Source organism: Cyprinus carpio, chromosome A13, assembly GCF_018340385.1.
Source record: "Cyprinus carpio isolate SPL01 chromosome A13, ASM1834038v1, whole genome shotgun sequence".
Classification (NCBI taxonomy): domain Eukaryota; kingdom Metazoa; phylum Chordata; class Actinopteri; order Cypriniformes; family Cyprinidae; genus Cyprinus; species Cyprinus carpio.
In genome coordinates this window covers 25,060,491-25,088,024 of record NC_056584.1, presented here as the reverse complement: position 1 = coordinate 25,088,024, position 27,534 = coordinate 25,060,491, and the positions used below count along the sequence as shown (strand labels likewise).

At 36.1% G+C, this 27,534-nt stretch overlaps 1 protein-coding gene across 2 annotated transcripts in view; it reads right to left on the bottom strand.

Moving 5' to 3' along the window:
- Nucleotides 1-1,623: 1,623 nt before the first annotated feature.
- Nucleotides 1,624-27,534, bottom strand: part of LOC109105449 (collagen alpha-6(VI) chain-like) — a 56,746-nt gene continuing 30,835 nt past the window's right edge. Inside the window, exons 17-44 of one of the 2 annotated variants that reach the window (XM_042769481.1) lie at nucleotides 26,492-26,563; nucleotides 25,214-25,240; nucleotides 22,176-22,220; nucleotides 21,026-21,079; nucleotides 20,822-20,884; nucleotides 20,663-20,728; nucleotides 19,808-19,861; nucleotides 18,780-18,815; nucleotides 18,337-18,402; nucleotides 18,149-18,211; nucleotides 17,853-17,915; nucleotides 17,304-17,366; nucleotides 17,154-17,204; nucleotides 16,862-16,897; nucleotides 16,663-16,725; nucleotides 16,414-16,476; nucleotides 15,500-15,535; nucleotides 15,357-15,393; nucleotides 15,148-15,159; nucleotides 14,521-15,017; nucleotides 12,339-12,414; nucleotides 10,867-11,508; nucleotides 9,974-10,064; nucleotides 9,439-9,638; nucleotides 9,078-9,248; nucleotides 3,314-3,352; nucleotides 2,763-2,969; nucleotides 1,625-2,541 (exon numbers count right to left, since the gene is read on the bottom strand). In XM_042769481.1, the coding sequence (XP_042625415.1) occupies nucleotides 2,773-2,969; nucleotides 3,314-3,352; nucleotides 9,078-9,248; nucleotides 9,439-9,638; nucleotides 9,974-10,064; nucleotides 10,867-11,508; nucleotides 12,339-12,414; nucleotides 14,521-15,017; nucleotides 15,148-15,159; nucleotides 15,357-15,393; nucleotides 15,500-15,535; nucleotides 16,414-16,476; nucleotides 16,663-16,725; nucleotides 16,862-16,897; nucleotides 17,154-17,204; nucleotides 17,304-17,366; nucleotides 17,853-17,915; nucleotides 18,149-18,211; nucleotides 18,337-18,402; nucleotides 18,780-18,815; nucleotides 19,808-19,861; nucleotides 20,663-20,728; nucleotides 20,822-20,884; nucleotides 21,026-21,079; nucleotides 22,176-22,220; nucleotides 25,214-25,240; nucleotides 26,492-26,563 (2,883 nt within the window). In that variant the 3' untranslated portion in view covers nucleotides 1,625-2,541; nucleotides 2,763-2,772. Of the gene's footprint in view, nucleotides 2,542-2,762; nucleotides 2,970-3,313; nucleotides 3,353-9,077; nucleotides 9,249-9,438; nucleotides 9,639-9,973; nucleotides 10,065-10,866; nucleotides 11,509-12,338; nucleotides 12,415-14,520; nucleotides 15,018-15,147; nucleotides 15,160-15,356; nucleotides 15,394-15,499; nucleotides 15,536-16,413; nucleotides 16,477-16,662; nucleotides 16,726-16,861; nucleotides 16,898-17,153; nucleotides 17,205-17,303; nucleotides 17,367-17,852; nucleotides 17,916-18,148; nucleotides 18,212-18,336; nucleotides 18,403-18,779; nucleotides 18,816-19,807; nucleotides 19,862-20,662; nucleotides 20,729-20,821; nucleotides 20,885-21,025; nucleotides 21,080-22,175; nucleotides 22,221-25,213; nucleotides 25,241-26,491; nucleotides 26,564-27,534 lie in introns of both variants that reach the window. The other variant, XM_042769482.1, reaches the window with a different exon arrangement.

The window sequence follows — 27,534 nt, the reverse complement described above, 5'->3', positions numbered from 1 at the left end:
TTGTCCATGTGTGAAGATGTTGCGCAGCGCAAATCCGTGAATGAATGTTCCGAAGTGAGGTAAACTTTAACAGATTTCCCCTGCTCAGGGGGTAGGGAGCAATGAACACTGTGTAGGGACCATGTGAATGGGAACACAGTTCATGCACGGAGCTCACTTCTAATGAGCTGATTATCTGAATCAGGTGTGTTATCAAAGGGAGACATGCAAAATATGCAGAGCTGGGGGGCGCGAGGACTGGAATTGAGAACCGCTGGTCTAGAGTAGTGCTTGTTGTTTGTCATTTCTCCAATCAAAAATGCAGACGCAATGCGTAAAAAAGACAGTATTAAGTCTTTATAATCTGTAATTATTTCCCCACTGGAAATTTTTTAATGGGTTTTAGTGGTTTTGTCTTGTTGCGCCGGTGTTGTGACCGGGACACACATCACAGTATGGCAAGGGGCATAACATTTCCGTCACATGCTTGAGGTATTCATTTTTAATTTAGAGTAAAATACAATAAAATCTGGTTTAGAGGCTGTAGCTTTAGACTTGTGAATATGACCCAGTATATATGTTGATTAACTCTTATTTTTATAGGGTCACAAATGTGTTTCTTCACTTCTTCTATTAAATGAAGGTCTATAGGCATTACAAACATCCAAGGTGGAATTGCTGGCATTTGTATTGTATGACCATATATATTAGACATTTTCCATATTCCCAATATTTTAAATATATTGCCTTAGATGGTTATATAATTGTGCCCCTTCAAGGATGCAGGATCTTTTCTGTTTTTCATCTCTGCATATAATCATTGTTTCCGTTACAGTGTTTTTGCATACTTAATGTTTCCTACTTTCCCTCACCAGCTTCTTCCATCCATTTCCAATTCCTGTTCACTTCCTCATCCATCATCACTTCCTACCATCTCCACCCAGTCACAATTCAGTGCTGCAAACCTCCTCGTGAACATGTGTGTCGAACGTCTTTTCCCCATTACCTGCATCGGATACAGCATTCATTCTTCAGGTCAGTCTCATATTCACAATAAAACATTAGACTGAATGTCCACTAAGGAAAGCCAAATCTTTTTTTTTTTGTATCCTTTCAACGGTTAAGGGATTTTCCAGCATAATGCTGGTCAATGAATTACAAGGTGTTGTTAAAAGTAAAAATCATATATGTGTATAGGTAGATGCCTTATTAGAGGCTCTTTCTATGGGCCACTACATAATCCATCTGCCATATTGGAACACTCAAAACACCGGTCTGTGAACACTGGAGAGCAAGTTGACTGCATGTGCAATGCAGCTGTAGTTATAGGCATGTATGAATATCTATATCTGCAATAAACTTCAACAGATGACTTTGCTTAACTAACACAGTACAAGATGAAGCCATTAGCTAACTCATTAAAAAGAGTTTATAAAAGCTGTAATATTGAGTTTATACATATTAAAACACAAACCAACACATTTTTAACTGTCAAAGATTATCCCATTTCTTTGTGAATTTAAATTTTGGCAAATTTTACAACCAGATGCTGTGCAATGTTGTGGCATCTTGAAAAAAACTCATTGATTTTTACAGTGAATGACGACACATAGACCATTCCAAGATGGCAAATAAAATATTATTTATTGAAAAATAATCAATAGTCAACAGCCATCATAAAAGTTGATAAGCAATTAAGTCAAAAGTACAAAGGCTCTAACAGCAATGAAAGTTATATAAAAATATAAAATTATGAAAGAGGACTTGTGTCTAGACTGTCTTAATGAAAGCTGAGGAGGATAGCTTGAGTGGCCAAGGATCACAGCTGGAGAGCTACAGAAAATAACTGAGCCTTGGGATCAGAAAGCATTAAAAAAAAAAAAAAAATCTATCAAACAGCACCTATAGCACCACGTTGTTTAGGGGGGTTTCAAGAAAAAATAAAATAAAAGTAAAAAAATCAAGAAATGAAAAAGCTCTCATCCAAGTACAATCTCCAGCATATTCACTTGCCAGACATTTCTGGATCTTCAAACGGGACTGGGTTCTATGGTCAGTTGAAATTTAAAAATTAGCATTTTAGCAGCAAACACTCAAGATGGGTTTGGTGCACACGGGGGTGAAAAAGTACTCCATGTGTACAATGAAATATACTGATGTATCTTTAATCTTGTGGGCCTATTTTTCTGCCGGAGGTCCTGGACAACTTGCTCAGATTCATGACATCATGTATTCTATCAAATACCAACAGATAAAAAAAAAAAAAAAAAAAACTGACTGCCTCTGTTAGAAATCTTATAATGGGCCATAGTTAGATCTTCCAATAGGACTAAGATCCAAAAACAAACATCAAAATCTAAACAAAAATGGGTCACTAAGCACAAAACGAAGGTTCTGCCATGGCAATCCCAGTTCCCTGACCTGAACCCTATATAAAATGAGTGGGGTGAGCTGAAGAGGAGAAGCACTGGAGAGAAGGGTCTGGAGTGATACTGAATGAAGGAATGGTCTTTTGTCAGGTGCTTTCCAAACTCATCCAGCATTATAGGAGAAGACTCAGAGCTAAAAATTAATCATAAAAGGGTATGATTACTTGTGGTCAATGTGTATAAGAGAAAAACACTTATTTCATAATGAAATTTTCTCTCCATTTTAAATTCTTATTCTCCATTTAAAAGGTAGATTTTTGTAAAATGTTAAAATAAAATATCAAAAAGTTTAATGCAGATTTATATCCACGGGTTACTTTGTTCATATTTCTCAAGGGTGCCAACAATTCTTACCACAACTGTATCACAGTTTAGATGTTTGGAGATTTTTTTTGGCCCTGAGACAGCGAATCTCACACTCCTCCTGAGTGTTGAACCTGTTGCTGTTCCCGTCACAACCTCCGTACCAGAACTGGAAACATTCACCACTGCGGATGTTGAAGTACCATTTCACTGAAAAGTTTGAGCAAGTTCCTGCATCGAGTATGAGCTGGCAAACATCTGTAAGCAGAAAGAAAATAGAAATAAAGGTTTTAAGTTACACACAGTGAAGATTAGGCTGATCAGTTTGAAGCCATTTAAAATAGTCACACTTTTGATACTTGCATATTTCACCATGCATTTTGAGTTTAGCAATATTTATACTTGATTTACATGATTGTTTTAGTGAATCAGGGATGCTTCTCATATGTATTTCCATTTCTTTAAAAAGCAATGAACTTGATTTAATTCTAAAAATGTAAAAAATTTTTTATGGTTTTGTTTTTTTTGTTGGGTTTTTGATTTTATTTTTATAATTTAAGTGTTAGTCTACTGCATATCCGTCAAGTAAATGTATCTTTTACCCTTAAAACTGGAATCATCTTGTTGAAGATTTTCAGATTCTGTGGAAGAAATTTGAAGAATCTCAAAACTCTGTACAGGTAAATGGCCTACATAAAGCATCCAATATATACATTAAAATTGCACTTGCTTAGCCCTTTGTTGTGATACAAAACTCTGTACAGGTTGGGGTGCCCCAAAACTCCAGCAGAGGGCACTCCACTCAGGACTCTTGCATTTAGTGTCCATTTCCATTCCCAACTCCATTTCCCATAATCCTGTGCTTAGGTCTAATCACCACCAGGTGTTCCCCATTACCACTGCCGCTATAATAACTATGTTTGGACTCTCAATGATTGCAAAGTCTTGTTTAGTCCTATCTAGCATTTCCGAGCAGTTTCCCTGTGTTGTTCCTTGCGTGTTTTGATATTGGATTGTTTATACCGACTGTGATTCTCTGCTGCCTGCCCCGACCTCTGCTTGTTTCCGTTGTTTATTTTGGATATCCCTGTACATACCTGACGCTGTTCCCCGATCATTGCCTGTTTGAACATTCTGATATTAAACTACTGCAAATGGATCCCAACGTCTCTGACTCCACGTTACACTTGCTTAGCCCTTTGTTGTGATACACAGTAAAGTGTGTTCAGCTGAATTCAATTTCCGTTTTGTCAAATGGGTATAAAAAATGCTTAGTATACTGCAGCAGCTGTCGTATGAAGACCGAAGAGTGTAAAGACCATCGACTCTACCATGGGACTCCACCGTGCAGGGACACCGGCAAGGGACATAAGTATCACTTTTGATTCATCCTCTTTTCTACACCTTGCTTCACTTCTGTTTCAGTTTTAATGACCAACTCTTCCTATGTGTTTTCATATCCCTACTATCACTACCACTCGCAAACCTCGCATCACACAACATAAGGCAGCGCAATCCTAAAAACCTGCGCACTTTGCCTATGTCTGCTAATACACTACTTTCTTTTTATATTGGTCTCTGGAATTTTCAGTCTGCAGTAAACAAAGCAGATTTCATTACATCTATTGCTAGTCATTCAAGACTAAACCTCATGGCCCTAATAGAGACCTGGATCAAACCATAGGGCACTGCTGCTCCTGCAGCACTTTCCAATAATTTCTCATTATCCCACACTCCCCATCTGACTGTAAGAGGTGGAGGTACTGTTCTGCTTATCTCTAATGACTGGAAATGTATTCCTTTACCTTCTTTAGATATTGACAGCTCCTTTACATTCAGCTACTATTACCCACCCTTTTATAATCCGTTTTGTAGTTGTTTATCTACCCCCAGGACCACAAGGTAACTTTTTAGGTGAAATAGATGTGCTGCTCTCAACCTTTCCTGAGGATGTTACTCCCCTAGTTATGCTTGGAGACTTCAACATCCACCTAGATGAACCTCAGGCTGCAGACTTCCACACTCTGCTTGCCTCTTTTGATCTCAAGAGAGTGTTAACTACGGCTACTCACAAATCAGGCAATCAACTGAACCTTATCTGAATGGATGTGTTGGAAGACGAAACTTGAAATGCACTATAACATCAATAAAGAAAGCCTTCATGCTTTCAGTGTGGAACTAGCCACAGCTTGACAGACTTTCTTCTCAAACCTTATAAACAGTAACTTAAACAACACTCACACTCTTTTTGCTACTGTTGAGAGACTGACAAACCCCCCCAAGTCAGATTCCCAGTGAAATGCTCTCTGACAGAAAATTCAATGAGTTTGCTTCCTTCTTTTCTGAGAAGATCATCAATATCAGGAAGGCGATTAGCACATCCTCAAGTTAAACAGAGGTCAGACAGATTCAACCGCAATATTAAAAAGAAGATACTATGTCTATTTTTGAAGCAATTGATAGGAAAATTTTGGAAGGAATAGTGCAGCACCTTAAATCATCAACCTACCATGTTTACACACTTATCACATATTTTTTCAAAAGGGTGCTTAATTGTTTGGAAGCAGATCTCTTAGAAGTGGTGAATGCCTCACTTCTTTCTGGGACTTTTCCAAACTCCCTGAAAACTGCAGTTGTTAAGCCCCTTCTGAAAAATTGTTATTTTGATAACACCATTTTGAGAAATAATAGACCAATATCAAATCTTCCTTTTATAGGCAAGATTATTGAAAAGGTAGTTTTTAATCAACTGAACAAATACTTAAACTCAAATGGATACCTGGACAATTTTCAATCGGGTTTCAGACTGCATCACAGCACACAGTCAGTACTCATTAAGATAATAAATGATATCCGCTTACTTTCTGATTCTGGCAAAATATCAATGCTGGTTCTACTAGATCTCAGTTGCTGCATTTGACATTGTCAATCATAACACTTCTAGAGAGACAGGAAAACTGGGTCGGGCTTTCTGGGATGGTACTCAAATGGTTCAGGTCATACTTAGAAGAGAGAGGTTATTATTTGAGTATAGGAGAGCATAAGTCTAAGTGGATGTCCATGACATGCTGAGTCCCACAAGTCTCAATTCTTGCACAGCTCTCGTTTAGCCTGTATATGCTCCTACTAAGTCAAATAATGAGAAAGAACCAGATTGCCTATCACAGCTATGCTGATGATACTCAGATTTACCTAGCGTTATTACCAAATGAATACAACCCCATTGACTCCCTCTGCCAATGTATTGATGAAATTAACAGTTGGATGTGCTCATTTTTTTTTTTTTTCAGTTAAACAAGGAGAAAACTGACGTCATTGCATTTGGAAACAAAGATGAAATTCTCAAGGTGAATGCATACCTTGACTCTAGGGGTCAAACAACTAAAAATCAAATCAAAAATCTTGGTGTGATTCTGGAGATAGATCTTAGTTTCAGTAGTCATGTAGCTGTGCATTTATTGAATGAGCACTGTGCAATGTCTGAACTGATTGCACTGTATTTTATGTATGTATAATCATTTTCTATTTTTAAATGTCTTATTCATTTTTTAAATAAATTGTTAAATCATCTTTAATGTTTTTATTTTAGTGATTCTTATTTATGAATATTTTACTTTATTTTATGTAAAGAACTATGGATTACCATTTTGTACGAAATGTGCAATATAAATAAACTTGCCTTGCCTTATTTACACGACACTGTTCCACTGATCATGTGCTGGTTACTCCAATGCACACCTCAGATCACTTCCTCCTCACTCTTAACCTCAACAGAGTTCCTGACACAGCACATACCCCTCCACATGTCATCTTTCGACATGACCTACGCTCACTCTCACCCTCCCGGCTATCTGCTATGGTTTCATCTTAGCTTCCTCCCCCTAAACAGTTAGCATCTCTTGATGCTAACAGTGCTATTGATACTTTCTGCTCCACTATTACATCTAGTTTAGATACTGTCTGCCCCTTGTCTTCTAGGCCAGCCCATACCACCCCTTCTGCCCCTTGGCTGTCTGATGATCTCCATGAACATTGTTCTAAGCTCAGGACTGCTGAAAGGGTGTGGTGCAAATCCAAAAATCCTGCTGACCTTAATATCTATCAGTCACTCCTCTCTTCCTTCTCTGCTAATGTCTCCACTGCTAAAAGAACATACTATCATAACAAAAATAACAATTTGTCTAACTCTCGCATGCTCTTTAAAAACTTTTCCTTGTTCCTTTGTCCTTCACAGCTAACGAACTTTCCATTATTAAAATTGCCTCCTAGTGCACATTTTCCCCTCCTCAGTCCCCTCCTTCACTCGTTCACCACTCTCTCACAGCTAACGACTTTGCCACATTCATTATTAAAATTAAAACCATTAGTGCACAATTTAGGACCACCACCACATCAGAAACCCACCTTAACCCCACCATTTATAGAACTAGGTGTACAGTCTTCCTTTGACAGCAAAAAATATATCGGAGGGTGATTTATTTAACAAAGAAGTGCAAATACGCAACCACTCTTTTTCTTGTTAAGGTGCTCTCTGGTCCAAGAGCGACTAAGCAGTGTCTGTGATCCTCTGTACAGTGGTGACAGCAAAAATATCTGAATGGCCAGAAGCTCAGTCAATCTCTGGAAGAAAAGTTGAGAGAAACCCCATCTCACACTAGTCTCTCTTCTTCAGCATTTGTTTCTTGCCTGAGTGTTTTTTCTCACCCAGCTTTAAAGGTTGCGTAAACGAGCTCCAGGTACGCTTGATCAGTATGCCCAGGTGTTCGTGGTCAGTGATTAGTGCAGGAGCGGCGTTTCCAGGCGCTGACGCTGATCTGCCCTCGGGATACTCGCCACATCTTCAATACTTATTTTGCTGGATCTGTCCGATGCTTTTGACACGGTTGACCACCAAATCATCCTGTAAACCCTATTGGCAAAGGGCATCTCAGGAACCGCACTCCAGTGGTTTGAGTCTTACCTCTCAGATAGGTCCGTCAAAGTATCTTGGAGAGATGAGGTGTCCAAGTCACAACATCTAACTACTGGGGTGCCTCAGGGCTCAGTTCTTGGACCACTTCTCTTCTCTGTCTACATGGCATCACTAGATTCTGTGATTCAGAAACATAGCTTTTCATATCACTGCTATGCTGATGACACTCACCTCTACCTCTCATTCCATCCTGATGATCCGACGACAGCTGCTCACATCTCAGCTTGTTTAACAGATATTTTTTGCTGGATGAAGCACCATCACCTTCAACTCAACCTTGCCAAGAAAGAACTACTTGTAGTTCCATGAAACCCATCATTTCTTCACAATTTCACCATCCAGTTAGGCACATCAACAATAATTTCTTCAAAAACAGCCAGAAACCTTGGAATTAATATCGATGATCAGCTGACTTTCTCAGACCACATTGCTAAAACTGCCCGGTCCTGCAGATTTGCTTTATTCAACATCAAGAAGATCAGGCCCTCTCTTTCAGAACATGCTTCGCAACTCCTTGTTCAAGCTCTTGTTCTGTCCAGGATGGACTATTGCAATGCTCTCTTGACAGGTCTTCCAGCCAGTTCTATCAAAACTTTACAATTAATCCAGAAAATGGCAGCAAGATACATTTTTAATAAGCCAAAAATAATGCATGTCACACCTATGTTTATCAATATGCACTGGCTACCAATAGCTGCTTGCATAAAATTCAAGGCATTAATGTTTGCATACAAAACCACCACTGATTCTGCACCCCTTTACCTAAATTCATTACTTCAGACTTATGTGCCCTCTAAAAGCTTGAAAGAAAAAAAGAAAAGAAAAAAATGTCCCTTTTAGACTTACACTCTAAGTACACTCTAAGTACACTCTACTTATTTACTGTTTGTTTTCTTAAAAATATATATATTTAATTTTTCTAATCTTTTTGTATTCTATACTATATATATATGTATATATATATATATATATATATATATATATATATATTATATATATATATATATATATATATATATATATATATATTATACAATTAACAAAAGCAAAGAAAAAAAGGCCTCTAACACTAGCTTGCTCTATATTCTTTTTCTATACTGTCTGTTTAATAGTTATTTATTATATAATTAAAAAAAAACTTGCTGTGTGTACTGCGTTAAGCTAACTGAGACTTGTATTAGCACTTGCATATCATTGCTCTTTTGTTGATTTTGATTGCTTCCATTGCCTCAAGTCGCTTTGAATAAAAGTGTCTGCTAAATGACTAGATCAATATGTAAAACTAAAATATTATCTGTATTAAATTAAAAAAAAGTTAATTATCAGAATTGACATCAATAAAAAAATGGATTATGAACAGCTTAAATATCAGTAAGCAAGTTTGGTCAATTTACCTGTAGACACACATTCCTTAAAGCACTCATCCTCAGTCAAGAATCGGTTTTCATTTCCGCCACAACCACCATACCAGAAGCGCATGCATTTCTTAGTCTGCTGGCTGTAATACCATCTGGACATATACGATCCACACACACGGCCTGAATCTTTCTCAAGGAAGCAGCGTGCTGTTGGAAACAAACAGTACACTCCACTAATTCCCTTCAGCACTGAATACTGAACTCTGTCTGAAAAACAGCATAAAAGCTTGTGCATTTTTAATGTGAGTGAGGATACAGTACTACGCCAGAGATACGTGGAACTCCAAAAAAAGCTAAATCAAGGATTAAATTGGCCAGTAAGATCTGGATTCACCACCTTTAGTCTTTGAGTGCTCCGTTTTGTCCTTTTTGTGCTCTTCTCTATATTGATCAGTGTCATCACTGGCTTCAATGACTGGTTCTCTGTTTTGCTCATCATCAGAATAGTAATAAGGTTCTTCGGTGGGCTCTTCAGTGGGCTCTTCAGTGGGCTCTTCGGTGGCCGCTTCAGTGGGCTCTTCGGTGGGTAGAATAGTGCTGAAAAACAGTTAGACACATTCATTTCATTAAAAAGCACAGAATGTGTTTAGGCTAATTAGTGTTCAATATTGCAGCATCAATTTGTATTTCAGTGTGCAAATAAAAACAAAATATGACTCATGAAGCCCAGGTTTCCCATTTCGGGCACAGTGCTCAAAGACTCAAAACATTACAAATTTTAGACTCTAAAACCTTTGGATCAATAAGCCCAGAGCTTAACTGACTGTCACACCACACAAAAATATGCAAAGAAAATATTTCTCCTGCTACAGCCAAATGGTTTTGAAAATACACAATCCAGGCCATTTACTGTGGTTAGTAAATGACATTACCTCTCTGTGATTTGTGGTCCAGTTACAACAGGCCTCACCACAAAACCACGACATTCAGGAGTCTGTAATGATGGCCGGGGTAAGATTCCTCCTGCAAAACAACAGCAGATACACACCAGGGTTATTATCGTTAACTGAAATGAAAAATAAAACCATAAAAATACAATTTGTTATTACTTAAATATTAAGTGAAATTAAATAAAATATATTTAAAAAAAAATACTTTCTACTTTGCTCCTTTAAAAAAGTTATATTTCTTATTTTTGAAGTACTAAAATAACAAACTAAAACTTGAATTTTTTTTTTTTTTAAATTTGAACAATATTTAATAAAAAAGAATATGTATAACTCAGCATGTATGCAGCAGTGACAAAGAATAACTATATCAAAATTACTACAGCTAAAAATTAAATAGAAAACAAAAAGTAAAAAAAAATAGTAATAATAACAATTCAAAATATTAATTAAAAGTGTAATAATTTAATAAATAATATTATAGGTTAAAGACTACTTGCAAATGATGAAAGAGGATGTTAGCATCTGTTAATTTTAAGAAGAAAGCAGATAATGTAGAGAGTTTTGGGGCTATTGTTTGCAGAAAACCTTAAAATGACAAAAACTCTAAAATTAAATATAAAGAAAAAATATAAAAACTATAATAAAATAATAAACAATAAGACTGTTTGTAAAATAATGTTTTAAAAAGGCAAAAACACTACAGGATGTTTTTTGAGATTTTAACAAACATTGCATTTCAATTGATGAAAGAGCATGTGAGCATCTATTGATTTTCAGAGGAAAAAGTCTGCAAAGTTTCAATAACAGAACAGATTAGACCAGACCAGGATCTTTCGCAACGGCCTTATGAAAACAGAACCATGAATATTTCTTACTGTGGAGCATATGCAGGAAGGCGTAAGTGAAGCGTGTGCCATAATCTCTGTCATCCAGGAATACCAGGTGCTGCTCCAGAGGAGAACTGGTGAGCTCCTTCATCTGTGTCCAGTCAAATTTCTGTCCCGCCATGAGGATAAACATCACAACATTCCGACACTTACACAGTCTAGACAAATAATCAAGCTGAGCTTTGCTGTGCTTAGAATCTTCACCAAAAACAGCCATGACCATTCGTTTGCTTCGTGGTCTTTCTGCTTTAAGGATAACGTTAGTGATCAGCCACTCCAAAGCAAACTCAGGATGGGATGTCCCGCCCACTTGCTTCACTGTATTAGTGATATGTCTCTTCATGATATTACGATCTTTAAATTTAGTGAAGCTGAACTCCTCATTGATGTAAGATGAGCCATAAACGGAGCTCTGCTGGTAGACGGACAATCTGGTTTTTCTGTCTGCTCTGCTCGGCTCGCTGCTCACACCGATCCGGTCCAACAGAGACACCAGAAGCTCCTTCATGTTTACATATTGTTGAGTGTTCAGGTTATCTGACCCATCCATCAGCACAGACAGGTCCAAATCCATTTGCAGGGGTGGAGGCCGCAGGTTTACACCACACACTGGGTCTGGGCTACAACGATCTGGCAAGAGAGAATTACAACCCTTGGCTTGTAATTAAAGACATCCATGATCCAAAACCTACCCACATAAGCTGCATTGTAACAGCAATGGAACCTCATTACTGACTGATTTGGAACACTCTAGATAGGCATCAACTCTGTGTGTCATGCAAAAAGAGCTCCTCATTGACATAAGAAGTTGGCATGCTGACATTGCTAAGATAATGACACACTATTAAGCATAAAAATTAATCATAAATATTGGTCAAAACTTTTTTTTTACAGTCAACATTTTTTCTAACTTTGCATGCCATCATAACTGCATTATGGGATTGACTTCTCATTAGGAAGTTGGCTTGTCGACATAACATAATACTCTAATAAACAAAACGATTAATGCAGACAAATATCGGTCATAACATGCAGTTTTTAAATTTATAATCAATTAATAATAATTTCTCTAACTTCGTCCACCATCGATTTTTACTGAACTTGTTGCAAGGCATTATGGGATTTACTTGATGCCTTAGGGGACATTCACACAGAATGTGTTTCTGCATTTTCCTGTACTGCTTTTTCAATGTTTTTCTTCATAAACTTGGGCTATAAAAACATGTTTGGCCATGACAACCATATCTTGCATCGTTTACAATTTGACACACATGACACCATATTCTAAATCACAGAGCTCAAGTTAAAATAAGTAACTTGTAAAAAATGCATTTCTAGACCTTGAATGAATGTCCCTTAGAATTTAAATAAAATTAGGTATTTTTAGAGGCAGTGTAATGCTGCGTACATTTTGTGCATCAGAAGCTTGTCAATGACTACTTAAAAAAACTGGAACTTACCAAAACAAATGATGCACTGTTTAATGCGATTTACTCCTCTGCCATCAACGATAATGTAGCTTCCTGTGTCATCAACCTGAGACAGACATTTGAGGTAGAAATTACCAACATGCAAATGGATGTGCAGAACTTTGCAGGGTTTCTGCAGGATTTTAAAGCTCAAAGTTAAGACTTTTTAAAACCTTTTTTAAGATCTGCACAAATAAAAATAATACCATATGAACAAGGTAGGGCAATGTCTGTAGTAACATTTTAAACTGTAAAATGACTGTAAAAAAATGATTTACAGTTCAGATACAAGTTTTCACAAAAACAAAAGGTTTTATAAAATGATACGCTTCACATTTCAGCCTTTAAACCATTTTTAATAAAATGGACGAGTCAAAAGTATTAATTATTATATTCATTTAAACAATTATTATCAATAAATTATTATATTAATTAAATAACATATAAATACATTTTACTGTTTAGATTTTTAATTTTAATTCTTCTTATCGATCCGCCAGTTCACATTTACAGCTCTGTGTGTTTGCAGGGTAAAAACATGGGTCAATTTTCACATTGGTCTGAACAAAAACAACCCCAATACTGTGTTCCTGCAATACCTGAGGCTGCAGTTTATGACCACATTTCTACTAGGAACCTTTTTAGTGACAGCGCCATCTATCCAATTCTATTCCAACAGATGAGACCTGATTAAGACATCAAACAAACAGATGCAAAGACTAAATCCAGAAAATCCTGAAACTGCAGCCTCTGGTATTGCAGGAATACCCTACTCCAATAAAACAGGCTTATTGAAAATGCACATTCATTCTCTACCAGCAGGAGGCACTTTCGGAACTGCAGAAATATAGCGGTTTCCCTTATAATGGCAAAACACAAAAGCAGCACAGCACCGGAATCTGAAACGCACAGCACTCGTGTTTAATTAATGAAACCATAGCCTTTTGAAGTTTAATCATCACATTAAGCCATATCACAATTCCGGTCTTTCCGTCCCCAAATTTAAGACCTCCTGAAATCATAATTAAGACTTTCTTGTACAATTTAAGACTTTTTATGACCTTGAAGGTGCAGTATGTAAATTTTGGCTGCATCTAGTGGTAAAGTTGTGAATTGCAACCAATTGCTCAGTCCCCCGCTCACCCCTCCCTTTAAAGAAGCTACGGTGGCGACACAGGTAAAGATGTCATCAGTAAAGACAGAAGAGAGCAATGAAATTTCTTTACAAAGGTAAATTAAGGAATTATATTTACTTAATTATTAAATAACTCAAAGTTATTGCAAATATTAATGTACTTGTTAATAATTGTGTCATGTCAGTGATTTATTAGCAAGAACAACAAAGTGACGAATTGCGCTCTGTAGACCAGTTTGTCCATTTAGGGCTACTGTACAAACATGGTGGCTTACTTCCATGCAAGGGGACCCGCGGTGTATGTAGATATAAATTGCTCAATCTAAGGTAATAAAAACATAACTGTTTATTAAGTAAGGTCTTTATACACCTCTGAAAACATAATAATGTATATTAGATTGCATTTCTGTCACTAGATCTTTGTTAATATTACACATTGCACCTTTAAATTTGATACAACTAAATTTAAGACTTTTTAAGACCCCGCAGAAACCCTGCTCCAATTCCATGGAAATCTGAGGGAAAGGAAATCTCCAAAATGTTCCACAGTTTTCCACAAATTTCAAACATCCATCCCACACAAAATGCTACATCTTGTATATTCGTTTATTAAATATTAGAGCTCATCTGCTTTCAGCTACCAAAAAAGAGTTTAGTTCTCATTCTTTGTCATCACAGTCACTTATGATGATTCAAATTATTTTCACAAATGAACTAAACTGACCTAAAGTGAACTGAATCAACACTGAACTGACTTGAGCTGAATAAGGACACTATTGACTTTTGTAGAGCTGGTTTATAGCTGGATTAAGCTTGTTTTATAATTGATGCAATTTGAAATTTTGATGAAATTGAGTTGAATAATGACACTATTGTCTGTTTTGTGCTACTTTACAGCTAAAATGGTATTTGAAGAACTTTGCAACATTAACACTGTTATTTTCCTGTTTATTACTGTGGAGTAATATAAATAAACATAAATGAAGGTGACTTGCATTTTTTGCATTTGCAAATCTGATGTTTTCTTATCTACTGTACCTGCATTGCTCGGCTCACATCATTAGCAGTATTAAAGGCGATCACTCCGATGCCAATGTCTGCAGCCTTGAACTCCAGCATGGCTGTTGCAAGGCTCGATTCATCCCTCGACGGCCCGTTTGTGAAGAACACAGCCACTTTCCTCATAAGCCTGCCACTTCGGACACGTTTGAAGATGTTCCTGGCCACAAAGCTCATGGCTTGTCCGATGTCTCTGGTTTTTGTGGTTCTCTCAAGAGCTAAAGTTCTTACAGCTTCCAGAAGGCTCTTCTTCTTAAGGTGGTCTGTGAAACGGATCAGGCTCCTGGACTCGCTGTTGTAGGAGATCACAGACACCCGCGCTCCTCGTGGACAATTTGTTTCAGCAATGGAAATGTCTTCCAATAAGGATAGAGCCGCAGAACGCATCCGCTGGAACACTGGAGGAGTCACATCCGTAGACATGTCCAGTGCTATCACCAGGTCTGTGGGGTGAACTGGACACCGGGTACCATTACCTGAAAGCATTTTGGAAAAGAAAAAAAAAAAAAAAATTATATATATATATATATATATATATATTTACAATTAGCAAAAAGTTACTAATAAATAAGGCACTGAAATGTTAAAGTGTAAGGCAAAGCATACCGGAGCAGCAAGCTGTGGAGACAAAATAAAAGATAAAATTTAGATCCATTTCAAATGATTTCAAGGTTTAATATACAGTAAGCTTAATGGCACATATAAGAGATCACGAAGAGAGAAATAAAATAATTGAATGAGATAATGCAATTGACTTAAATCACTAGCAGTCATTCAGCTTGGCATTCTTTGGATATTAGGTGCTCTGAACTTACGACAGTTTTTGTGTATGTATTCGACCAGTTCACATTCCTTGACGTTCAGAGGCAGAAAAAGACAGAAGGAAAACAATGAAACTTTTTGAACAGATGAGTAATTTAATACTATTTAAAGATATTGTATCTTAATATGAACCTACAGGCATTGGACTGATTCCAGGATTTCCCTTTTCACCCTAAAATACAATTAAATTAAATAAACAATTAAATAAGTACATAAACAAACAAACAAATAAATAAATATGAAGAGAAATATCTCAGTATACCTTATTTACATTTGCTTAACCCTCAAGGCCCCTTCATTTTTGAGGCACACTTGCTACCCTCATGGTCAACAGTAACAGAAGACTTGAAGTGTTTTTTTTTTTTTTTTTTTTTTCTTTTTTTTTTCAGAAAGAACTATGTAATATATTTTTGATTATTAGTTAGTATTGCGAGGGAAATTTATAATACTAGGCAATATTTATCAAATATTTATTAGCTGTTTTTTCAATTAGAATTAAACTCTGAGCCCCTTCATTTTTGTTATATCTTTGCAGTCAAAAGTGACAAAGCCTTCAAATGTAACCTTTTTTTAATGAAAACCAATGTAAAAACAAAAACAATGTTTTTTATTATTATTATTATTATCATTATTTAGAATTTTTAGAGGATTTTATGATTCCATGCAACATTTATATATATTATACTGCGAAGGTATCAAGTGTTACTTTATTTTTCGACACTTTAACATATTCTAATCATCTCCATGACTTTGTGTGTGTGTGTGTGTGTGTGTGTGTGTGTGTGTGTGTGTGTGTGTGTGTGTGTGTGTGTGTGTGTGTGTGTGTGTGTGTGTGTGTGTGTGTGTGTGTGTGTGTGTGTTTGTGTTCACATAGCTAATCTGACAAAAGTCAGCAAGAGTCTTCCCATTCCAATGAAGCAAAAATATTTTTTAAAACATATTTATTTCGGTCAGTTTCGACCAAAGAGTACCAGAGGGTTAAACTGACAATGTTTTGTGATGTATATAAGTATTTATTTAATCTGTAAGAAGTGTTTGCAAATGACTGACCCTGTATCCGTCTATCCCATTCTCTCCTGGAGGACCTACAGTACCCGGACGACCAGTGTTTCCCTGATCACATCAATACATAATACAACATAACTGCATAACTTCCAAAAAGTATACGGTAAACATACAGAACCTTCTCTATAATGTTAAGTAAAATAATATAATTTAAAAAGACATGATTGTTTTGTTGGACATAAACTTTTAAAAACATTAATAAATAAGCAAAAAGTAAATTTAATGAAAGTGTACCGGTTTTCCTTGATAACCTTTATGTCCTTTACTTCCACTGGATCCTTTGGTACCATCCTCACCCTGTTATAATAGTCACTGATTTTAATAATGTTACATAATGGAATATTCTTCTGTAATTATTATTATTAACATTTATACAATTACATAAAATGCCTAGTGATGAGCTGCAACAGATGAATAACAAGCTTTAACAGACCTGCAAACCAGGGAGACCAAAGTATCCAATGTTTCCCTGAAAGCAATTTTATTCTGTTAGTTGCATATCCATAAACATACACAAAAGAGAGAAAACTGTATTTTCCATAAAATAATGTTTTGCACTTTACTCATACGCAAACCTTTGCTCTTGATGGTAATTGCATTATAAGTTGCTTTGTAATATAAGTCAGAGCATGTTTCAGATGATAAAAAACACGACTTATATCCCAGGACATATGGTAAATAGAAAAATATTTTTCAGTAAATTCATGTACGTATAGCACAGGTACCTTTTGTCCTTTGAGCCCTGGACGTCCATACCCATCTATTCCATCTTGTCCCTATTAACATAAAGTGAAAGTCACACAAAACTGTTTCATTTGGTTTAAATGGGCATTTTATCATTTTCAAGTCAACAATGCACAAATGCAACAACTGACCAGAGGCCCTCTGAATCCCTCTGGTCCCTGTGTTCCCTTGGGCCCCGGGTCACCTGGTGGACCCTAAACACAAGCAAGGACAGTGTAAACAGAATCTGCACAGAATTGCTTTATAACATTATATTGCTGCAGCACTACTACATAATCTACTGGAGACCAACTACTGTAGGTATTAAAGGAATAGTTCACCCAAAAATGAAAATTTGCTGACTCTCAGGCCATCCAAGATGTAGATGAGTTTGTTTCTTCATCAGAACAGATATGAAGAAATTTATCATTACATGACTTGTTTACCAATGGATCCTCTGCGGTGAATGGGTGCCGTCAGAATGAATGTCCAAATAGCTGATAAAAACATCACAATAATCCACAGTATACACAATCCACACAATAATTCACTGCAGAGGATCCATTGGTGAGCCAGTGATGTAATGCTGAATTTCTTCAAATCTGTTCTGATGAAGGAACAAACTCATGCATATTTCACAAAATCAGGAAAAGAGAAAGAAGGAAGTAAGAAGAAAACTTCAATACAACAGTCTTCCATACCCTTGACCCTCTGGGTCCTCGACCTCCCTTTGAACCTTTAGTTCCAGGTGGGCCAAAGGGACCCTATAAAAACACACATGATTCTCTCAACATTCATTGCATTGTTCTCTCTGTGTTCTATACCATATGCTTTATACTCTAGGGGTAAAACATGAACATGCAACTATATGAGGCGTCACGTATATACACGTTTATAGGTGTATATGCACATGTTTTATGTATGTATTGACCAGCGAAGTTTGATTTAAATCCTACATGGCACCTCATACAACTAGTTTAAACAACTGAATACACACCTGAATTCCAGGTACACCTGAAGGACCAATGTCTCCTTGGAACCCTTTTGGGCCTGGAGGTCCCTGAACAGACAAAAAAAAATAAAAAATAAGGGCGGTATAACAGATCATAAAATCAAACACTAACATCAGCAATCTGTTATCTGTGCATTTCTATTTAAACAAAGGTGAAATGTCCTAGTTCTCACCACTTGTCCATGATAACCAGGAAGCCCTGGCTGTCCAGCTTCTCCTTTTTCATTTGAAGAGTCACCCTATACAGATACACACATTTACCATCAGCACATTACAACAGCAGTTTACATAATATATAAATTTCACATACAGCAACAATAATAATGGAATTTCTATTTGAATAGTATATTAGAATTGAAAAGAGAAAAACAGAATCAATTAGAAAAGAACATAATAGATTATTTAATATAATACATACCAAATAATAATACTAATTATTACTATTATATTTAATTACACAAGAATATAAGAAACAATAGAATATGCTAGAATTAAGATTAGATTAAAACAGACAATATTAGAAAAAATGAAATAGATTCAATTAAAATACAACCAAGTAGAATAGAACAGAACTGATTAGAACAGATTTCTATGTGCATTTGTCATGCTACTTTACCGGCAGTCCTGGACGGCCTTTTCTTCCTGGGGCACCCTACCAAAAAAACATTGAGAAGTTATCTGAAGGGCAAAACATCTTTATACTTATTTAATTAATTTTATTTTCTGATAAAGGACATCCATATGTCACATCAAAAATTAGGATCTGTAAGATATTTTCATGTTTTGAAGTCTCTTATGCTCACCATGGCTGTATTCACTTAGTCAGAAATACAGTGAAAAATATTATTATTGCAAATAAATATTTTTTTTTTCCATTTTATTATAGGTTGTTATATATATATATATATATATATATATATATATATATATATATATATATATATATATATATATATATATATATATATATATATATATTTATATATATATAATATATATATATATATATATATATATATATATTATATTATATATATTAATCTTTTTTAAAAATGCTATTTTTCCTGATAACACAAATGTTATTTTTCATTACCCCAGTCTTCAGTTACACATGATCCTTCAGAAAACATTCCAATATGCTGATTTGGCAAGAAGACGTTTTTATTATTATCACAGCTGAAAATGGTTACGTTGTTTAATGCAAGTGTGCAAACCATGACACAGTGTCTATTTTCAGGATTCATGCATGAACAGAAAGTTTGAAAAGCAGCATTTATTAGAAACAGAATTCTGCAATATTATAAATGTCTTTACTGTCAGTCTGTAACACCTGTAAAATCTAAAAATGCAATATGATAGTGCAAAAATGTGCTAGCAAGATTATTAAGCTATCTCAGGATAGAGTGACCCTGAATAGTACAGAAACTATACACTTTCAGAAAAAAGTACAAAACGATTACATGTACATTTTGGGCACTAATATGTATTTAGGGGTAAATAAGGTACAAAAAGATGTACCTTTTAGCTTTTGTGCCTTACAATACCACATCTGTGACAGCTTTGTACCTTTCTTCTGAGAGTAAGTTACAGTAAGTTATAGTTACAGTTATAAGCCACTACAGTACTAGTACAGGTAATACTCACAGGATCACCGCTATCTCCAGGTCTGCCTATGGGTCCAATAGGGCCCTGGTCACCCTGAACACAGAACAGAACAGTTATAACACACTTTTACTGATACTGTTCACACATCAGATAATATTGAAACACGTTGAAAAATGGGGACGAATGGATGTCTGTCATGCCTGTCAGATTCGTCGACAAATAAAGGCTATACATTTATTTTTGTGATTTAATAGTTATGTCTGCTTGAAGTAATGTAGGCTACTATCTAAGGTGGAACTTTATTATACTGTACCTGTCTGCAAATATACTGTATATACACACACAAACACAAGTTATCAAAATAAATAAATTTTAAATAATTTGAAAGACACTCAAAACAGAACAATTCTATCGATTGTGTTAAAAAAATGTGATGTGATGTGATGTGATGGTTATCTATGGTTTGTTCATTTACGTGTGCCATTTCATCAGATTTGTAAGGTAAATCATTTATAAATGTTCGCAAACACAGGAGAATACATCAATATCTTTCTGAATATGGGAGCTGTTAATCGCAACTTTAAAATAAAAGCTCAAACTCTTACTCTGAGTTTACATGTTTTGATGTCAACATATTCGAGAGATGACAGCGGCTATAGCATTTCTGTTGTAAAGAAATGGCCCAATATTAAAGCTTAACTGGACATTAGAATTAAATGTATTTTAGTCAGTATTAAACAAGGATTAGATAGCGCAGCACTGGTAGTGTGCATACATAATAACACAGGACGAATGTAATTATATAACATCTGATTTACAGCACATCGTTAGAAATATCCTGTCACTCAAACTGAGTTAAAATTTCCCAGAAGGAGTATTAAAAAAGACCCTCACCGGGAGCCCAGTATCTCCCCTCTCGCCTTTTGTACCTTTGATTGTGTTGTCTCTTCCTGGTGCACCCTATTAACAAAAACAGAGAATCATATACAGACAAATCAAGTCAGGGAGTTTAGATGGCAAAAACAACTACTATAAACACAGAGAAATCCTTACAGGATCTCCTCTCACTCCTTTGTGTCCCTTAGGTCCAGGACTGCCTTTGAAACCCTTCATATTCTGAATAACAGAAATAATTCTGTGAGGAAGACACTGGGTAGTTTTTACAATTTTCCTGTTTATATTAACAGTTATACATAAATAGACAGCTGTGATCAAACAAAATAGGCATTTGTAATGTGTGTGTGATAACGTAGTTACAGCACTGCCTGGGTCTCCTTTAGGTCCTGGAAGCCCATTTAGGCCAGCATCACCCTGCACACAACAGAAACAGAGTACAGTGAATCAATCAAATGACTCAATAACTCATTTAGTGACGATGCGGTGCTCTACTGAGCAGTTTCATAGGTCAAAAAAGAGAAATATAACCAAGGAAAACATGATTTTGGTGTGCAAGTCGGATAATTTTGCATTAATATTTTAGTTTTGCGCAATATCATTTTAAATGTGTTTAAAATTTTGTTTCATGCTTAATATTATTTTTTTTAAATGCATTATTAGCTTTTTGATTGACGATTATTATTTTTCAATCCATGAACATTGTTTGCTATTTTCGAAAAAATTTGTTTTCATTTACTTGCATTTTAAAATTTTGTTTTTATGCTTATTGTTTTTTATTTGTCACTGCAATAAGTTGGCGGAAAATTGGTCCCATACATAACAGGTAAATAAATAAATAAATCAAAAGAGGGAATTTTATACTTTATATTTAATACAATTTAGGATTTTAATTCAGTTATTTTCAAAATCAGACATTTCATGCATTTTGACTTCTGTGTATGTGTATTATGAACTTTCTTGCATCCAAATAAGTGTCTATCATCAATGGTGACTTTGCTTACATGTTTATTTTCATGCACAAAACGAGACTCAAACTGATTTGCACAGAACGAAAGCCTTATTTCCATCTAGATAACAGTGCTGTTTTTCGTTACATTTTAAATGCACAGCCATTTGCACTCTGCATCGAAAACATACATGAACATGCTGTTGTACCTCTGATAACTTTTTAAGGCTTATTCTGCAGCGATTATATAAGCTTTTTGACTGGTTGTGTCATGAGGCTGTAAAAACGGTTATACTCACTAAGTGATTGAATTGCGTTTGTGTCAAAAATGAAAATGCCTTTGTGTCGGAAGATGAAAATAGTGCAAAAATTAACCAGTTTTCTCCAATAGTTAAAATTATTGGATGCTAACATTGTCTTCTATGATGTGCAATACAAATACCTCTGCTAAAATCTCAGAAAAAGTAGTCTGGGCTTTCATAACCCTTTGATATAGTACATTCATTTGCGATGCTGTGAATGTAAGTGTAGAAAAGAGGCAGAGGAAAGAAACAAAGATGTGACCTGTTCTCCATCCAGCCCATCCAGCCCATCCTCCCCATCTTCTCCCTGTCAGACAGAGGTCAAAGGGTTACACACACTTACAGTCTGTTTGGGGAAGTAATTAACAACACTATACAAATAAAACTTATACTTGCACTTGTGACCCTAAAATTAAAGCACTTAATTTTTTTTTTTCAGTGTATCTTTTTGTCCAAACAAAAAGTCCGTGGAATGTGTCACTTCCGGTATTTTGCCGGTTACTCAACACAAGAAAAATGCAATCGAGGACACATTTAACAATTTGTGTATATATGTATGTGTATATGGCGAGACACTGCAGGTGTATAGGGCAAAACAATTAACTAATAGTTATCACCTTACTTACCAAGTTAATTGACTGCATTGATAATTGCTAAAAAAATTTGTATTACGAATTTTCTAAAATGTTATGTTTAAATACTGTATGCAAATGATGCCAACTTCAGAACAATAGCTCCGAAATATTTTCAACACATCACCATCAACACGCGTGGTGATCGTGCACTGGACCACTGCTACTCTCCTTTCCGGGATGCCTACAAATCTCTCCCCCGCCCACCTTTCGGCAAATCGGATCACTCTTCCATTCTGCTGCTGCCTGCTTATGCGCAGAAACTGAAACGGGAAGCACCTGCCCTCAGGACAATTCAATGCTGGTCGGACCAATCAGACGCTATACTACAGGACTGTTTTGATCACGTGGACTGGGGCATGTTCCGGGCAGCGTCTGATGACGACATAGATGCGTACTCAGAAACTGTACTAAGTGTTTTGAGAGACTCGTCAGAGACTACATCTGCTCTGTGCTGCCTGCCTCATTGGATCCGCTACAATTTGCATATCGCAGCAACCGTTCTACAGACTATGCTATTGCTTTCACCCTACACACTGCTCTCTCCCACCTGTAAAATAAGAACAACTTTGTGAGAATGCTGTTTGTTGACTACAGCTCAGCATTTAATACCATAGTGCCTGCCACACTTGTTGCAAAAGCTCCAGACTCTAGGACTAAACAGATCTCTGTGCGGCTGGATCCTGGACTTCCTGACAGGCAGAAGTCAGGTGGTCAGAATGGGCAACAACACTTCATCCCCGCTGATCCTCAACACTGGTGCTCCTCAGGGCTGTGTCCTCAGCCCGCTCCTGTACTCCCCTGTACACACATGACTGTACAGCCATATACAGCTCCAACGTCATCATCAAATTCGCTGATGACACAACGGTGATAGGCCTGATCACCGACAACGATGAGACGGCCTACAGAGAGGAGGTGAGGACCCTGACTAAATGGTGTCAGGAGAACCATCTCTCACTCAACATCGACAAGACCAAGGAGCTGGTGGTGGATTTCAGGAGACAGAGCAGAGAATACAAACCCATCACCATCGACAAGACACCTGTGGAGCGGGTAAGCAGCTTCAAGTTCCTCGGCATTAACATCAGTGAGGATCTCACCTGGTCTACACACACTGATGCAGTGCTGAAGAAGGCACTTCAACGCCTCTTCTTCCTGAGACGGCTGAGGAGGTTTGGAATGAGCCCCAGCATCCTCAGATCATTCTACACTTGCACTATAGAGAGCATCCTGACGGGCTGCATCACTGCCTGGTTTGGAAACAGCACCGCTGGCAACCGCAAAGCTCTGAAAAGGGTCATGCGAACTGCCAGCCACATTGTTGGAGGTGAGCTTCCCTCCCTCCAGGACATCTACACCAGGCGGTGTATAAGGAAATCCCGGAGGATCATCAGGGACTCCAGCCATCCGTCCCACAGACTGCTCTCTCTGCTGCCCTCAGGAAGACGTCTCCGCAATATCCAATCCCGCACTAGCCAACTGAGGGATAGCTTTTTCCCTCAGGCTATCAGACTTATGAACAGTCTGAACTAATACACCCTACAGCATCCTCCACAATATGGTATGCCACACACTGCACTTTAATTTTAACTTTAACAGTTCAACACCGAACTATTTAATACAATAATCTACCTGCTACCACTGGATACTATCCAATGCACATCAATAACATTCTGTTTCCAGCCCACGTACACTCTGTTGCACCTTAGCATATTTTCATGCGTATATATGTTTACATAATGTTGAATGTGTACATTCTGTGTATAGTGTATAATGTGTAGTGCTAACTGTATGTATGTACATATTGCGTAAAATGTGTAGTTGTAACTGTAAGTATGTCCAATAGTACACTGTGTGTACTGACTATATGTATGTGCATATTGCACATTTTCACCCGTTGAAGTCTGTTGGTTATATGTTAACAGTTTCTGCAATTCCTGGAGCAAGCTCCCAAGAATTTCACTCACCAAGGCACATGTGCTGTGGTTGTGTGACAATAAGTGACTTGACTTGACTTGACTTGACTTGATGCATTATTTAATGAAATATGCACTAATTTGCATAAACTTATAGTACAAAAATCTCAACACTGGATGAAGTCAGTTTCAAAATTCTTGTTTCATTTTTTTCGACATATTAGAGTCAAATGTTTTTGCAGAGGGAATTCTGGGAATCTCTTTTTGTCACTCCATAATTCAGAAAATACTTTGAACAGCTAGAAAACAATATATTTTCACAATTTTGGGGGGAATAAAATGTTGTATATAATCAAGAAAATTTTATATGAACAAATCCCTCTGTAAAAACCTTCAGAATATAGACAGGAATAAGTATGTAAAGTTCGGTGTGTGTAAGTGCCACTGAAGTGGAGATTTATGGCTCAGCGTTGGAGAAAAAAATTAAACGGCCTTTAAAAATATGTGTTGTAATTGAAATCTATTGACACAAATAGATAAAGTGCTATAAAAGAAACACTTAACAATGTCTTTTGGGTGTTTTCTTTCCATAAGTCTGAAAAAACACTTCATGAAAAGCCAAAAAGCCCAAAATCTAAAAATTGACAGGTGCATGAAAAAACTGTGTGTTTGCCTGCAGTGCCTCCCCTTAGTGGAACCAATAATATTACTAACAGCCAGTGAATAGAATAATAACTCTTGTTACTCACTTTATCTCCAGCATATCCTCTCTGGCCCTATTGAAATGAGATTTAAAAACATTTCCTTTATTTAGCACAGCTGTAAAACATAATCTCATCTGTTCTTATATACAGGAACATTAAACACTGACATAATCAAATTCTAGCCATGCAGTTAGTAATAGTCATGCAGGTAACATATATCTATACCTAAAACATTGAATTCAGTCCCACTTAATGTATAAATGTGTTTGCACCAAATAACAAAATATTAAACCATTTTATTTTTATCTAAAATTTTTGTGGCAGTTTAAAGTTCTATTTACAAGTGGTGTATGAAGTCATACAGTATTGTACTATTTTGCAAACTAAGATAAATACAGAAATTCCGAGCAGGGGCCCGTACTTCATACGCGGATTACTTGGTTAGCTGGATTTTATTGTTGTTGATTTGACATGATACAGGATTGTATGTTCTTTGAAGCTCATCCTGGAGTTGCTGGCATAATTTTTTATAATAATAATAATAATAATAAATCGTTTTTACAAGTTTACTCATTGAGAGGTTTATTCATGAAGGAGTAATTGTCTAAATTTTTTTGCAGTCATGCATTACATACAGATCATCCGAGCCATGCATTATTTGGATGGTGAGTTTTATGCGTGTGGCTTTAATGCATTGCATGAGATGCAGACTCACTTCTCAAATCTCAAAATGCTTTTATAATGCACAATTAATTTAAACACAATCAGTTATGTCTTAATGGATTATGGATCTTATGGATTAAGAAACTTTAATTAATGCTATCACATATAGCAAATCCACTTCAAAAGTAACATGGATTTGACATGCAAATGCAAAGTCTGTATACTAGAATACTAGAAATGGTGAAATATAATTGGTAATCACTGACTTTTTTATTTATTTATTTATTTATTTATTTATTTATTGTCATTTTGCTTGCTTGGCTGTTTCCTTGATCTTTTAATTACATGATGTAATTATGTTGCTGTCTCACCACCAGCCAATCACTGCATTGCTGATCATGGTTTTGAGTATCGATATATCTGACCTTTCCAATGAGCATGTCAACATGGAGGTACCTCAGACAAATTAATCCAGATATTATATAAACTTTTTGAAGAAGATAATTAGCCAGAGATGAGTCTTCACGATTCAGTAATCTGGCATCTGTCAAATGATTTCAGATTTATTAAGCGAGGTACGAAGAATGGACCCCAGAACACTGCACTGATAAAAATGACATCAAGAGATGCATCTCCAAAGATAATCATATGTTACATTACCTTCATTCCTCTGTTTCCACGACAACCGCTGTGTCCCTTAGTTCCATTCAGTCCTGGTGGTCCTCGACCTCCCTGCCAGAAAAAGATGGGAGAAAGACTGTTTAGCCATAGCATTTATAACATACATCCTCTCTAAACAGCCTCATTGCTTATATGTAGCTATTAGTATGTAAAGTTTACAAGCCCAAAATGTACATAATTGTAATAATTATGTAATTGTACATAAATGTAATAATGTTTAAAATTACAATGTATTTACAGCAAAAAAGGTAAAATATTTAAAAATCTTTTATATCATTAAGATGCAAGAATGCATTTTTATAATTTTTTCGAAAAGCAATTTCGATTGTAGCCCCCTTAACCTACCCCCAAACCTAAACCTACCCATTTTATAGCGAATATAAAAAGATATAAAATGTATCTGACCGAAATATGCATGGAAATGGCCAATTTAGTAACAATATAGCATTTAAAAGATTTTTTTTTGCTAATCCCACTCCTACCTCTAAACCTTACCATATCTATTGCTTAAAAATATGTACAGTATAAAGAAAAAACATGACAGACAGATAAGTCCAATCACAATGATTTATTTATTGCAAAAATGTCAAAAGCAGTACCAAAAATAATCCAAATGATGATGCGTTGCAGCCGCAGTCCTCTTATTCAGAATACAATAGTTTTGTGTGAGGCGCAGAGCAAAATTTAAGTTGTTAATCACTGAAAACATTATCTAGATTATTATCCTGATCCACTACATGAAGGCGCGCATGGCATACATAGTAAATATTACATGATAAGTAATGGTTAAACGATTGCAGAAATGTTATTCATTTTAAGGGTTTAAAGTGTAGTCTTGTTTAACATTATGTATAGTACTTCGAAATGAGTTGGCAGCAGAAATCACACAGAACAAAATTTGATCATATTTCATATTAAGTAAAAGAGTAAACTTAATTTAATTGAAACTGTAATTGAAAACATAACGCCATTGACATGACAACTGAATACAATATAATAAAATGGTATGCCGTGATTTCAGT